General features: G+C 58.3%; 1 protein-coding gene across 1 annotated transcript in view; it reads right to left on the bottom strand.

Annotated features, from left to right (window-relative positions):
- LOC123353494 (voltage-dependent P/Q-type calcium channel subunit alpha-1A-like) overlaps positions 1-13,932 on the bottom strand; it is an 81,231-nt gene that overhangs the window by 5,348 nt on the left and 61,951 nt on the right. Inside the window, exons 28-30 of the mRNA XM_044994597.1 lie at positions 13,594-13,707; positions 2,186-2,384; positions 362-609 (exon numbers count right to left, since the gene is read on the bottom strand). Coding sequence (XP_044850532.1) covers positions 362-609; positions 2,186-2,384; positions 13,594-13,707 — 561 coding nt within the window. The remainder of the gene's footprint in view (positions 1-361; positions 610-2,185; positions 2,385-13,593; positions 13,708-13,932) is intronic.

Below are 13,932 nucleotides of genomic sequence, written 5' to 3'. Positions count from 1 at the left end.
CCTACGAGTTTGTGGCTTTTAGATCCACAAGCCAAGAACAGCCAGGGGTCTTGCTAAGCAAGTGAGACAGAGCAGCTCCTCCGCTCTGGCTCCCAGATCCCAGAGAATGAGCCCCTGCTGGATCTGCCCCAAGCTCCAGAGGTTGGGATCAGCACCCGTGACAGATGTTTGGGTCGGTTTGGGCCTCCAACCTGCTCTGCTCCGCCCTCGCTGGGATCCAGCAATGTTTGCTCAGCCTGCTGCACAGCTGGAACGCGCTCCCCGAGGAGCAGGGAGCTCCGGGCTGGCTCTGCTTTGCTCCCACTCCCCACCCCTGTGCCCATCCCTGAAGGTGAAGGGGGGAGTGGAAAGCCAGACCCACCTGCCTGTGGGGCATGTGCTCACGGCCCTCGCTGGGGGATCTGGACCAGCGCCTGTCTCTGGAGCGGGGCCGGCTGTGCTCATGTCTCTCCTGCGAGTAGCGCTCCTTGTCGGAGGAGGGGTGGTGATGGCGGTGATGGTGGTGATGGTGGTGATGCTTCCGGTCCTTGGGTCGTCCTCGCTCCTGGTCTCTTTCTTTGGGAGGTAGGTCGCCCGACGGCGTGGTCATGCTCAGGTCCGTGCCCAGCCCTGCCGTGGGGGGAGAGGGGGGGCAGAGATTATTACGCTCCTGGAAACCATTTGCCATCAATCCAATTAGCATCTGTGGCGAGGAAACACAACAGTCCCGTGGCACGTGGTGTGCAATTGCACTAGTGTCTGGTGGCCTGTTACTACCTGGACATTCACACCATGCTCAGTGCTATGATAGCTCAGTACCTAGGGCTCACTCAATAGGGCTGTACATCAGAAGTGACTCCAGGGAGGTCAGTGGGCTGACCCTGGTGTATAACTGGTGTAAGTGAGAGGAGAATCAGCCCATACAAACAAAATCTGATTTCAGTAGCATTTACTCTGGATTTACACCAGGGTAACAGAGATCAGACCCAGTAGAGGTTACTCCAATTTTATACCAGTGCAGCAGAGATCAGAGCCAATGGAGTGTACTCTGGATTCACACCAGTGTAACAGAGATCAGGCCCAATGGAGCATACTCCAGATTTACACCAGGGTAACAGAGATCAGACCCAATGTTGCTTACTCTGGATTCACACAAGGGTAACAGAGATCAGGCCTAATGGAGTGCACTCTGGATTCACACCAGGGTAGCAGAGATCAGGCCTAATGGAGTGCACTCTGGATTCACACCAGGGTAGCAGAGATCAGGCCTAATGGCGCGCACTCTGGATTCACACCAGGGTAGCAGAGATCAGGCCTAATGGCGCGCACTCTGGATTCACACCAGGGTAGCAGAGATCAGGCCTAATGGCGCGCACTCTGGATTCACACCAGGGTAGCAGAGATCAGGCCTAATGGCGCGCACTCTGGATTTACACCAGGGTAGCAGAGATCAGGCCTAATGGCGCGCACTCTGGATTTACACCAGTGTAACAGAGATCACAGACTCTGACCTCAGGAAAGCGACTGCACAAAAGGTTTGCAGCGACTGAAGGGGGCGGGAGGGTGGGGGCGTAGCAGGACAGGCAGTTAACAGGAGGGGGCAGCACAGAGCAGTGTTTTAGGTGTACACAAGCCCTTGGGACCTGGATGACTACTCAGAAGGTAGCGGAAGCACTTGCGTGCGCTGAACCGGTCAGGAATGGCCGGGGACCTGGGTGTCTTGGGAGATTTCTGCTGCTCCCTAGCACTGGTCTGGCCAGAAACAAGAACCAGTATAGTCATCCCAGCCCTTCTCTATCCACTGTGCTTCAGTGAACTGGGCCTCTCAGCCAGCCAGTGAGCTCCCAGCCAGCCGCCCCCAACCCCTCCAGGGGGTGCCAGCTCCAGGCTGGTGGTTCAGGGCGGCTGCGAATAGGGTACAGGGCAGGACTGGCTGGCTTGGGGTGTGTGTGTGTGTGGGGGGGGGGGAAATGGAGCTTTTCCCTTCTCAGCAGCACCAGCTGATTTACACCGCTGAGGATCTGGCTCCCGATCTCACTCACACCCAGTTTGCACTGGGTAACTCCATGGCCTTTGCTTCTGCAGCCCACGGCCACTCGAGGGCACCAGCTCACACGCTTGGGCTAGTCTGACTCTCTCCCTGGCAAGAGCAGAGCGGGTCTAACGCAGCCTACAGACGGCGCATCCCCCCCGACAGCCGTGCCACCTGTGTCCACGTCCGCGTAGCGGCTGAGCGAGCGCTCCGAGACCCGGTGGCTCCGCTCCCTCCGCCGCTGGTGGTGCCGCTGGTTCTCCTCGGGGACCACCCTCTCCAAGGAGTAGTCGTCCAGCCGGATGCCTCTGGAGCGCGAGTGGCCCCCCAGCATGGAGGCAGAGCGCTTCATGGGGCTGGCGTCCGTGATCGTCTGCAAAGGAAATGACAGACCCAGACCCATAGATTTATGTGACGCTGCTGGGGGGCGGGGAAGCCTGCGGGAAGGGGGAGGGGTACAGGGATGGAGTTACAAACAAATGCCGACTAATCCTATTGAAACTACATCAATCTGTCCCTCCAGCCACATGTCTCCGTCACTCTCTATCCCTGGAGCTAAGGAACCACGGAGTCATGCATGGAACTGTCTATAGATCATCTTTCCACCCAAGGGTCTATGGAGCCATCTGTCCACCCATGGACCTATGACGTTGCACGGCTGGTTCTCCCTCATCCTAAGGGAGGCTGAGTACCCTCTGTTCCCACTGAGCTCAGCGCCTTGAAGGACTGGGCTCTAAGCCAGACCCCCAGACCTAGCAGAGGAAGGTCTAACACAATCCCATGGCTGGAAGTTGAAGCTGGGAAAATTCAGACTGGCATTTTTCATGGTGAGAGTAATTACCCACTGGAAGAATTCACCAAGGGTCATGGTGGCTTCTCCATCCCTGAGAATTTTGAAATCAGGACTGGATGTGTTTCTAAAAGTGCTGTTCTAGGAATTCTCCGGCTTGGGTTATCCAGGGGGTCAGACTGGATGGTCACAATGGTCCCTTCAGGCCTTGGCATCTACGACTCTATGAACCCACCTTCGAAAGGCCTCATAGGAGGGATGCCTGGGCTGGGGGAAGTGTGGGGGCCTCACCCCCATGGGGCCCTGGGGTTTGAGGGGCTGCTTTGCCGGGCTCAGGAATGTCCCCTCCCTGGGCCCACGGCCTGTGATGGCCACACCCACCCCTCCGTGTCACGTACGTGGCCCCCTCTCCCAGGGGGATCAGTGGGGCGTCCCTCACTGCAAGATGGACCCACCCACAAGCCCTGTGGTTCTGGCACTGGTTGTGGACCTCAGAGAGGGATGTATGACCCCGGGGTCCCAATTCTTGGGGCTCTTCGCCCCTGGGGCTCGGGGACCTCAGCTGGGGAGCTAGCGGCTCAGTTCTAGGGTCCTGTCACACTGGTGCCTTGGGCTCGTTATCTCTGTGAACCTTCTCCCCCATGAGGTTATTTGGGGGGTCGGGGGACCTGGAGTCTACGCCGCCCCCAGCAGCATGACATGGCCAGGGGTGAGCTGACCAGCACTGCAGGGCTTTCTCTTACAATGAAGATCTCAAATTACCACCCGAGCATTAAACCCCACGGACACGCCCCCAGCCTGCCCTGTTGGTCAGGACCGGTCTCCCCATTGTCTGCAGGGGAAACTGAGGCACGGGGAAAGGCCATGACTCACCCAAAATCCAACAGCGAGTCTGAGGCAGAGCTGGGAATGGAACCCAGGAGTCCTGTGGTCTAACCACTACACCACACTCAAGTCAGACCCAGGATGCCTGGCTCCCGATTAAGCTCTACCCATTAGATACTCTGTTCTCCTCAGCCTGCTCGTTAGGTTTTCCATCTAGGTACCGCTCTCCATAGCCAGGCAAACTGAAGGATTGTGTCTCTTGCTACTTGGGTTCCTTCCCACGGGCCGATCCCATCCTGCCTACGGCTGGGAAGGAGGTTGTAAATGCCACAGGCTGGCCCGCAGGGAACCCAGTCAAAGGCCCTCGCTGTCTGCAATGGCTCAGGCCGATGAGATGGTTTGTAGCCACCTGGAGAGCCTGGGAAGCACAGCCCACAAAAATGCCACATTCCCACCAAGCGGGAGCTGTCCTGTTCCTCTCCCTGGTGAGGCCACCACGGCCGTCCCGCGGAGAGGCCCAAGCAGGGGCAGCAGCACTGTGTGCTGCCAGCACAGCATTCGAAAGGGTGGAGAGGACTTGTAGGGGGCTGCCAAGGGACTTGGTGGTCTCCAGTACGTCCGGGGGGCTCCACCACCCAGCAGGGATGTTGAACTGACCTCGACCACAATCCTCCTGGGAGTATCAACAGGGCCTCTCCCCACAGGCTTTGCTCCTTCAGGGCACCCAGCAGCAGGATCTACAGGTGAAGTGCCTCCAGAGACACACCATCACCAGTGGCATCTACAGGCGAAGTGCTTCCAGGTACACCCAGCAGACACCATCGCCAGTGACAACTACAGGCGAAGAGCTTCCAGGTACACCCAGCAGACACCATCACCAGTGGCATCTACAGGCGAAGTGCCTCTGGAGACACCCAGGAGACACCACTGCCAGTGACATCTACAGGCGAAGTGCCTCTGGAGACACCCAGAAGGCCTTATCATCTATGCCCAAAGACCCTCCAGTAACACTAGATGGAGCTGGTCAGACGAGGGGCCCTGCAGCTCAGGGATACGATGGGGAAAAACCATGTCCTTAGAGCAGGGAGCTAAGAATCAGGCCAATTGTACAACAATCCCAGGGCCGATCTGTTCAAACCTGGGAGGGGGCATCAGTGCTACAGTGTGGGAAGGAGAATCCCAGCACTGACCGCTCTCCTGCCCAGGGCCCGGTGCCCCTTCCCCTTTTCCCACACACAAGGATGGCTACTTCCATTCAAAAGAGCTACGGGACCACAAACGCAACTGCCCCATGGAGGAGCTCTGGCTGCCTCTCCCTGCTGTGGTGCAGAAGCATACACAACAGACTGGGAGACCCCTTCCAAGCACTAATTAAGCCTCATAAACACCCCCTAGGAGAGAGATCACAGTTACTGGAGGGTAAACTGAGGCACAGCGAATGAGCAGAATCCAGGAGTCATGAGTTCTAGTCCCCCTGATGTAACCAAGAAACCCCACTCCTTCTCCCAGTGCTGGAACAGAACCCAGGTGTCCTGGCGCCCAGCCCCTGCCCTCACCACTAGACGCTACTCTCCTCACAGCACCAGGCACAGACCCCTGGTGTCCTGGCTCCAGCCCCCTCTCTTTTAAACACTAGCTGCCTGTCTCCCTGTCGCCTGCACTTTGTGTGTCATTGACCTCGGGGTAGCGAACCTGCCTTGCACTCACTGCTCCAGCAGCTGGCAAAGCCCCACAGCTCCCAGGGGAGAACTCCCCACACACGCCCCACCGGGGGGCCTTTCACTCCATGGGTGGGAGGGCACAGAGATGGTGGAAGCCAGTTTTGCCTCCTCCTCCGCTAGGCTGCACCTCCCTGGAGTCACAAGAGATTGCAAGCGCCTTGGGCCAGGGGGCCCATCCTTCTGTTCTGTGTCTGTACAGCCCAGGCACAGGGGGGGCTACCGTAATACACCTAATAGCATGCAGGCCCAGCACAATGAGATCTTGGGTCATGACTAGGGCTTGTGGGCGCTACCGTAATACACCTAATAAATAATGTACAGAGCCTAGCGCAGTGAGGGCGCGGTCCCTGGCTGGGGCTCGCAGGCCCTACCGCAATCACAGGCCCAGAATAACACAGACTCTCAGCCCCTTTGCCCTGGGGCATGTGCCACCCCAAGGGGAACTGTGTAGACGAGGGAAACAGGGTGTTAGCAAACCCCTTTAAACGGACGTGATTGGAAACAGCAGCGCAGCCTGACCTGCCAAATGCGCCAGCTGGTCACGGTCAGCCTGGGACCGTGGCCAAGTACGTAGGGGTGTAGCTGGACCAGGATCCTGTACCAGCAACGCTGCGCTTTCCCCACGGCGGCTTAGCCCAGCCCCAGCGAGCGAAACAAGCCAGCCCAGGGAAAGCAGGTTTGCCAAGTGCACCTGCGCTAGGGGATTCTGCCAGCACAGCTGTGTCGGCCTGGGAACCCCCCCCCTTCACCCCCCCGGCCGACAGAGCAATGCCGGCAGAAATCTGTCCGGTAGCCTCCGCCTTTGCCTACACTAGCTGTCCTGATTTAGCTATGCCGGATTGGTTAAAGGTGTAAAACCCGTGTGGCTGCAGTGACGTGGTGCGTAGCTTACTGCCAACGCTGCTTATTAGTTCAGCTATTCCCATTCAGGAAGAGGAATTAGCAATACTGGGTCATGGCACCTTTACACTGGTTGAAGGCACCTTTATGCCAGTATAACTGGCCCCACACTAGGAGCTGTATCAGTATATTGGTAAACCCCCCCTCCCTAGCGGAGATGGGCACCACAGGACAAATCTTGCATGGAGAGCTGGCTAGGGGCATGTCTACCCTGCAATCATGGCGCGTGCCCAGCTCCCGTGGCCAGACCTGAGCTATCGGTCATCACTCGGCTGGGTACTGCAGGGGTCGCTAGCTGCCCGAGTTATTACCCAGAGCTCCCGCTGGGCTTGTGCAGCCTGTGCTGAGACCTGGGCAATCGCAGCTTCACGGCTCCAGGATCTGAGGTCGCTAGGTCAGACTGGGCCATGTCTGCAGACACAGCCTGTGGCTGCAGTGTAGACGTCCCCTTAGTTACACCTCAGCCAGCTAAAGTGGTTCCAGGAGGGTTCTCTGCTGGCCACACCAGTCTCTGGCAGCTTGCTAGAGGTTGCAGTGGTTTAATACAGTCACATCTCTTAGCCTTGTCTTCATGGGGGGAGCTTTCCTGGCATAGCTAGAGCAGAATAAAGCTGCCACTTCTGCCACGACATATCCTGGAAAACCACAACAGCCCCCTCCCCCAGGGTGGCTATTCCAGTCTGAAATCGAAGTGACTTTCCCACAGAGCGCCCCGCTGGGGATGCCAGTCAATTTCCCTAGCGAGACCAGCCTTAGGGAAACTGGTGGATGGATGAGGCCTAAAAACCACATCAGTTCTGGTGTGTCAGGGCTTGTCTACACTGGAAAGTTCATTTGGATTAAGGCGGGGGTGAGAGCGATTGTGGAGTAATTCCGGGTCTGTTCTCTACCCCAGCACGTCCTTTCCTCCAGAGCTGGGAGCAGACCCAGGCTCTGGGTGCCTGCTACTCTCGCCATTCGACTGTGCTTCCTCCCCGAGCACACGGGGCCCAGGGCAGTTTGGAAGGATCCCCAAGGGAGGGCACCTGGCCCTGGGATAAGGCTGGGGGAAGAGAGGAGGTGACAGCCAGGGCCGGTGCAAGGATGTTTCGCGCCCTAGACGAAACTTCCACCTTGCGCCCTCCCGTCCCCGAGCCCCCGCCCAGAGGTGCCCCCCCCGCAGCAGCTCCCCCCAGCCCTGAGGCACCCCGCCCCGCGCCCCAGCTCACCCCTGCCCCGCCTCCTCCCCGAGCACGCCAGGGCTGCCTCACTTCTCCCGCCTCCCAGGCTTGCGGCGCCTAAGCTGATTGGCACCGCAAGCCTGGGAGGCGGGAGAAGTGAGGCAGCCCCGGCGTGCTCGGGGAGGAGGCGGAGCAGGGGTGAGCTGGGGCGGGGAGTTCCCCTGCGTGCTGCTCCCCCCCCCCTTACTTGCTGCAGGTGGCCCTCCCTGCACTCCCCTGCCCCAGCTCCCTCCGCCTAAATGCCGGCGGCGACCGGGGCGGCCGAAGATCCGGTCACTGCGGTCACTGCTGAAGAAAATGCCACCCCCCCAAATCCTAGTGCGGTCGCCTAAATGGTTGCACCAGCCCTGGTGACAGCTGAGGAAGGAGCCCCAGGATGGAGGAAGGGGAGAGACCCCCGGCAGGAAAGGGGCCTGGCTCCCACAGGACAGCAGCAGAGAGCAGGGGGGCGCAGATCAGACAATGGGAGCTGATGGGGACCAGCATCCAGCAGGGTCAGGTCTCGCGAACCACTCCACGGCCTGTGATGGGAGGAGCTGGTCCCCAGCAGGGGAGAGATGGCAGGGAGCCCTCAGAGGGGGATGGAGCCAAAGCCAGGGACAGAGGCAGCTAGAGAGAAGGCGAAATCAACACAGAGCAGTTCCAGAAAGGCTGCCCCTTCCTGGCGGGGGTTGCCTACGCAGCTTCCTTTGGCTGTGACAGAGAGCGGAACGCAGCCCACGGCCGGGGCCGCTCACCTCGGGGTGTGCAATGAAACGGACGTGGCAGACGGACAGAGATCAGAGCGAGAGCCGTGGAGGAGGGGAAGGGGGCGGCTGGAGGGACACACACACTAGCCAGATGTGTATGGGGACAGGTCAAGGCAGGAGGCAAGCGGGGGATCGTGGGCGTGGAGGGAGTGGCACTGGCGAGCCCCCGCCACGGTACATACACTGAGATTATTTCCTCGGGGTCGCACCTTCCTCCTCTGCCAGAGCCAGACAAGACGGCGCACACAGAAAGGGAAAGAGAGAGAGAAGAAAATAAATATAAAGGCAAAGAAGGGGGCTTGGGAGGGGGGCGGGAGGACACCAGGAAGGGCGGGGGGTGCGGAGGGGAGAAGAGACCCGGTTATCGGTCAGTTACACACGGGGGCTTCTTCCATCCTGCAGCCACGCGTGCTCCCAGCACCTAAGCCAAGCAGGGGGCAGGCAGAGGCCCCAGAGGCCGGAGGGGGAGCGGGACGCATGGCGTGAGCAGCGGAGGATGAGAGCAGCGCGGGCAGGAGCAGCCCCCCCCAGCCCCCCCCTCCTGTGCATGCTGCAACAGAGCAGGCTCCAGCCACCCTGCGTCCCAGCCGCGCCGCTGTTAAAAGCTGCAGTGTCACTGCTTGGGTCTGGCTAGTCCCCTGCCCCTGCGGGCCCTGACCCGACGCCTGCTGCTCTCCAGGGATGGGCCCTCCCTCCGCAGCCCCGGCCTCGCCCCCCCGCAGCTGGGGAGCGGCGAGGAAGCAGCAGGCTGAACTGGCTGAGTCTGCAGCCAGGCAGGATTTGATGACCCCCTCGACTGGCACACGGGGCATTAAATAAAGCTGGGGGCAGGGCAGAGCATGGCAATAGAGCCGCAGATTCACAGAGCTCCAGCCCCGACCCGCTGCGCAGGGGGCAGTGGGAGGGTCTGTGGCAGCCACCCAGCCGTGCTGTTGGCTTTGGGAGAATCCCTTATTCCCCCGCCCCCAAATGGTGCTTACTGGGATCCAGCACCTGGGCCGAAGGGAAGTGGAGCGGCTGCCCAGTCCCTCTCCCTCTCCCCATTGACTCTGAAGGCTGCGGACTACGTGGCCAGTCACCATCGCTAACTGTCCTTAAAACCATTCAGGGCAGAGGAGCGACAGTAGAAATGGCCCCTTCTCATTCACCACCTCGGATGCCTGCAGGGGTCGCACGCTCCGGCCGCCAGAGCTCCCCTGGGGGTACGGAAGGATTTCAGTGATGGGGTGATGGAGACAGAGAGGGGAAGAGACTCACCTAAGGTCACACACTGAGTCAGTGACAGAGACAGGACCCCGCCCAGGAATCCTGGCTCCCAGCTCTAACCACTAGACCCCACTCCCCTCCCAGAGCTGGATACTGAATCCAGGAATCTGGACTCCCAGCCCCCTCTGCTCTAACCATTAGGCCACACGACGTGTAGGGAACACTAATCAGTTCAGGGCCTGTTGGCTGGGCCTCTGGGTTGCCATGGGGGCAGGACGGAGCCGGACCAGCGCTGTGGGAATCAGGTCTCCTGCTCCTGTTTCAGGAGCAGCCTCCCTGACCCCCCCGCATCTCCCTGGCTGTGTGGGATGGTGCGTGGCCTGGCCCACCTACCGCTCTGTGCTCCCCACTCTCCTAGCCCAGCCTAGGGTGTCGGGCCCAAGGGCCAGCTTGAGGGGTGGAGGCGGACCCAAGCCCCTTCCCCTCCTTCCTTCGGGAACAGTGCAGCCTTTAACAGGTGTCTCGCCCTCCTCCCGCCCTGCCCAGAGGTCAACGGCTGCCCACGAAGCTCGCTACAAAGCTCATGCAAAACAGAAATGAAAATCAGAGCAAATCTCCTCCAGCCGAGCCTGCCTCACAGTGGCCACTAGGTGTCCCTCTAGCTCCACAGCACCCAGGCCCAGCTGGTGTCTGGCAGTGGGACCCGCCCCCCGATCCCCTTAAAGGTCAGGCCATTTTGGGGGGACCAGCTCCCGGTAGCTCAGATCTGCCACCAGCCGGGTAGAAATCCCTGCCAGGCAAGGGATCCGCTGTGGATTTGCGCCCCCTAGGCCACACTCTACCAGGGGCATAAACCGAGGGAGAATTTGGCAGGTGAGACACAAACTTCTCAGGCTAAAGAAGTATCGGAGGTGACGGCAGTTTTTAATCTTGAGGTTGCGCCATGTCACTGCTGTTCCTCGCACACACACGCCGCACTCCCACCCACACGGGAATACTCAACGCTACGGTAAATGCTCCTCGGTATGCTAAGAATGGCAGCTGCTTTGGGACGGCTTACCAACACCCCGTCCCCCAAGCCGCTCTCAGGGTCGTGGCACTGGGAAGGTGCCCAGGATGGGCGGGGGCACCGCACCCTGGCAGCCTGCGGGGGGGGAAGGGCGGTTCTGTTGCTCTGAAGCATGCTTCATGCCAACATGGGAAGCTCATGTTATAAGCTTGATGGAACCGGCAGTGGCAAATGGTCTTTGCTCAGATGGTGGCTGCGCTGCGCTCAGATGCATTGCGACAGTATGAGTTCGCCTTCAGGAGAGGGAGAGGGTCACCGTAGTCAATGTAACGTGCATGTAACACACGGGCATGGACAGGCCAGGGTTGGCTCTCAGCCCTGTGTGGAACCGAGAGGCAAATCCCACCCAACAGCTTCAAAGCAACACGTTACACCTCACAATGCTCCCACCCACCGGGCTGGTAAGCCAGATCGCCCCGCTTTGAACATGGGGAAACTGAGGCACAGACAGGGGAGGTGACTTGCCCCAGGTCACACGGTGAGGCAGCAGCAGAGCTGGGATGAGAACCCAGGAGTCCTGACTCCCGGTCCTCTGCTCTGACCACTAGAGATGATCTCTCCCATCGCCGAGGAAAGAGGCCAGGAGTGCACGGCTCAAAAAAATCTCATGCTTAGTGTATTGGATGACACTGCCTCTTAACATTTCATGGAGCCGCCGACGCTGGGCTCAGCTCTAAAGCCCAGGTCTCGGCTCCGCTCTCCTGACCACAGAATCCTCCTCCCGCTTTGCTGCTGCTCTCAAGGAAGAATTTTGCATCGTTACACGATTCCTTTTTTTTTTTTTTTTTGGAGCCTTTCATCCTTTCATCTTCCCTGGGAGAAATAGCTTCATTCCCCCTTTAATTTCCCTCAGCTGCCCCTCGGTTACAACGACCTCCCCTCTGGCGCAGGCTGCCGAACAGGGCTCTCTTTGGGGCCTGCCCGTGCTGCTCCTTTGGTCACCAGAGGGGGGCGCTAGAAAAGTGACGTCATAATATTATTCGCAAGCTTTGGTTACTGATACAAAGTGAGACAATGACTCTTGCGACTCATCGATATTCTGGAGGGGAAACTGCAGCGTCAGGGTTACTGAGCTGTTGTCCCAGCAACAGTCTGCGACGTCATGGTAACAGAGACTGCAGTGTCACGGTAACATGGACCATGGCTTGGATCTCACGGTTATGGAGAGCATAATAATACGGTTCTGGAGATGCTGTTGTCATGGTTACACTGGTTGAAGTGGGCTTGCACCTTCCATGCATTTGCTCTCGGGAGATGCAGCACAGAATCCAGCTTTTCCCAAAGGAAGGGTCAATTTCACCTGTTGGTAAAATGCAGCCACCTCTGGGGTGGAGCACAGCAGCCGCTTAGTGCAGAGCAAAGCTACACAGCAGTTTAGGGAAAGACATGAAGAAAGAATTCTGCATCCAACTTGAAATCTGGCTGGGACAAATTCCCAACCCCTAGGCATAGTGCAATGGGATTTTTAACAGCCTCATCTCAATGGATTGCGACTTTAAGCATCACCTCCTGCAGCACAGCACCTTCTAGCATTCCTCCCCTCCGTTCCCCATCAGCCCCTGCTGAATCAACACCTGCTGTGGCTTTCCCGAGGTCTCCCTGCTTAGCAATCGAATTGCCAGCAGCTCTCAGCACAAGGTGGCATTGCTGCTGGAGGCAGCGAAAGCCAATGTCCAAAGTCACTTTTACTGAGTAGGAGCTGGGAGGTGATTTTTCCCATCTAAGGCTTTGGTGAGGCTGATACTGGAATAGTGGGTCCGGTTCTGGAGCGTCCACACTATAAAAATGATGCTGAAAAACTGGAAAAGGTGCAGAGGAGAGTCATAAAGGCGATTCGAGGGCTGCAGAATTTCCTGGCAGGGAGAGACGTAAGGAGCTGATCAACAAGAAGATGGAGAGGTCAGAGGTGATTTGATTACGGGGCCCGGGGAGAGAATCCGGGGCACTGAAGGGCTCTTTACTCTAGCAGGGAAAGGCAGAAGAGCCACCACTGGCTGGAAGATAAAGCCAGACATTTGGGTGTGCTGAGCTCCTTCAGACTCAAGGGAAGGAGCAATTAAGCCCCTTTGTGGAGTAAAGAGAGATACAGACAATGGAGAGACTGCCCAAGACAAAAGGCGGATCAGAGCTAACCTGTGTGGACTGGCCTGTTTTCTCTGCATGGTTAATTCAGATTTGAGCATCCCCACTGCAAAGCTTGACCTGAACTCCTCTGTCCTCACGGGTTCTGCCCTCACCCAGGTGCGTCATGGCTCTGTCTGCTGAGAGGCGGCGGGATTCTTTCCAAGTCAATTGCAGGAAACGTATCTGTCCGTTAGGAGGAATTGTGGGAAGGGCACCGAAGAACTAGCAGGTTCCAGACAGAGTTAAAGCAGATCCTGGGTTCTAACTCTCATCCCCAACCGAGTCAAACAGCCGGGACGTAAAGCCCTTCCCAAGCCAGGCCCGAGGCTTTTCTGTGTGGATGGTAGGAGGGTTTGGGCTAAAACCCAGCTAAGAACCAGGGTTCAATGGGCAGTGAAGACGCCCAAAGAGGCAGGAAGCCAGTAGCAGTGAAGCAGAGAGACAGAGCCTGATGAAGTGGCAGACTGGGGATTCCTGAACAAGGCACCCGCCTGCTGTTGTTCAGGGAAACAGGACTTGGTGTAAATATGTTTCGTAACTAAAACCAGCTCACGCCAAAGAACAGCCCTGACTCGGACCATCAATTTCTTCTCTGAATGGAGACAACCCTGCAGAGCTGCCATGATGGGCTGCCAGACGGGCCAAGAAACAAGTTCTTGGGCTCAGTGCAGGGGTATCTGGGCGAGGTTCTCTCCCCGGTGACGGGCGGGCAGTCAGCCTCGATGCTCGAATGGTCTCTTCTGGTCTGACACTCTCGGGTGCGAGGAATTTCGAAAGGCGTCTCTTGCAATCTGGGCCCAATCCTGAGTCCCCGCAAGGGATTGGTTCACTTTGTATCAGTCCGGGAGCGATTCCCCGTTTGAAATGCACTTGAATGAGAAATTCCCCGTTTTTGGGGGACGACCCTGGCTCCCAGCAGGGGTGTCAGTGTGTTTGGCCAGTGGAATCCCCGGATGGTTCCAAAAAAAAGCCCCTCACCTGGTTTTCAGCGGGGAGTCGCGGCATGGAGGCCGCCCGGCCGTGCCCTTCCATGGGGAGGTAGTGGTCGCTGTCTGAGTAGCCGTCCTTCCCAATCTCTCTCATCTCCACAGACTGCAGAGGGCAAGGCAGAAAGAGGGTCACCTGGGAAAGGAGCGTCACCCCCATTTTACAAGTAGGGAGACTGAGGCACAGAGTGGGGCAGGGACTTGTCAGGAGTCCTTCATAAATCAGGGGTGCCCTGGAATAGAACCCAGGAGTCCTGACTCCCAGCCCTCCCCCACTCTAACTTCTCTCTCAGACTAGGGAACATAACACAGCTCCCCTGGCTCTAACTAC

Source organism: Mauremys mutica, chromosome 20 (genome assembly GCF_020497125.1).
Source record: "Mauremys mutica isolate MM-2020 ecotype Southern chromosome 20, ASM2049712v1, whole genome shotgun sequence".
Classification (NCBI taxonomy): Eukaryota; Metazoa; Chordata; order Testudines; family Geoemydidae; genus Mauremys; species Mauremys mutica.
This window is presented reverse-complemented; position numbering and strand designations above follow the sequence as displayed.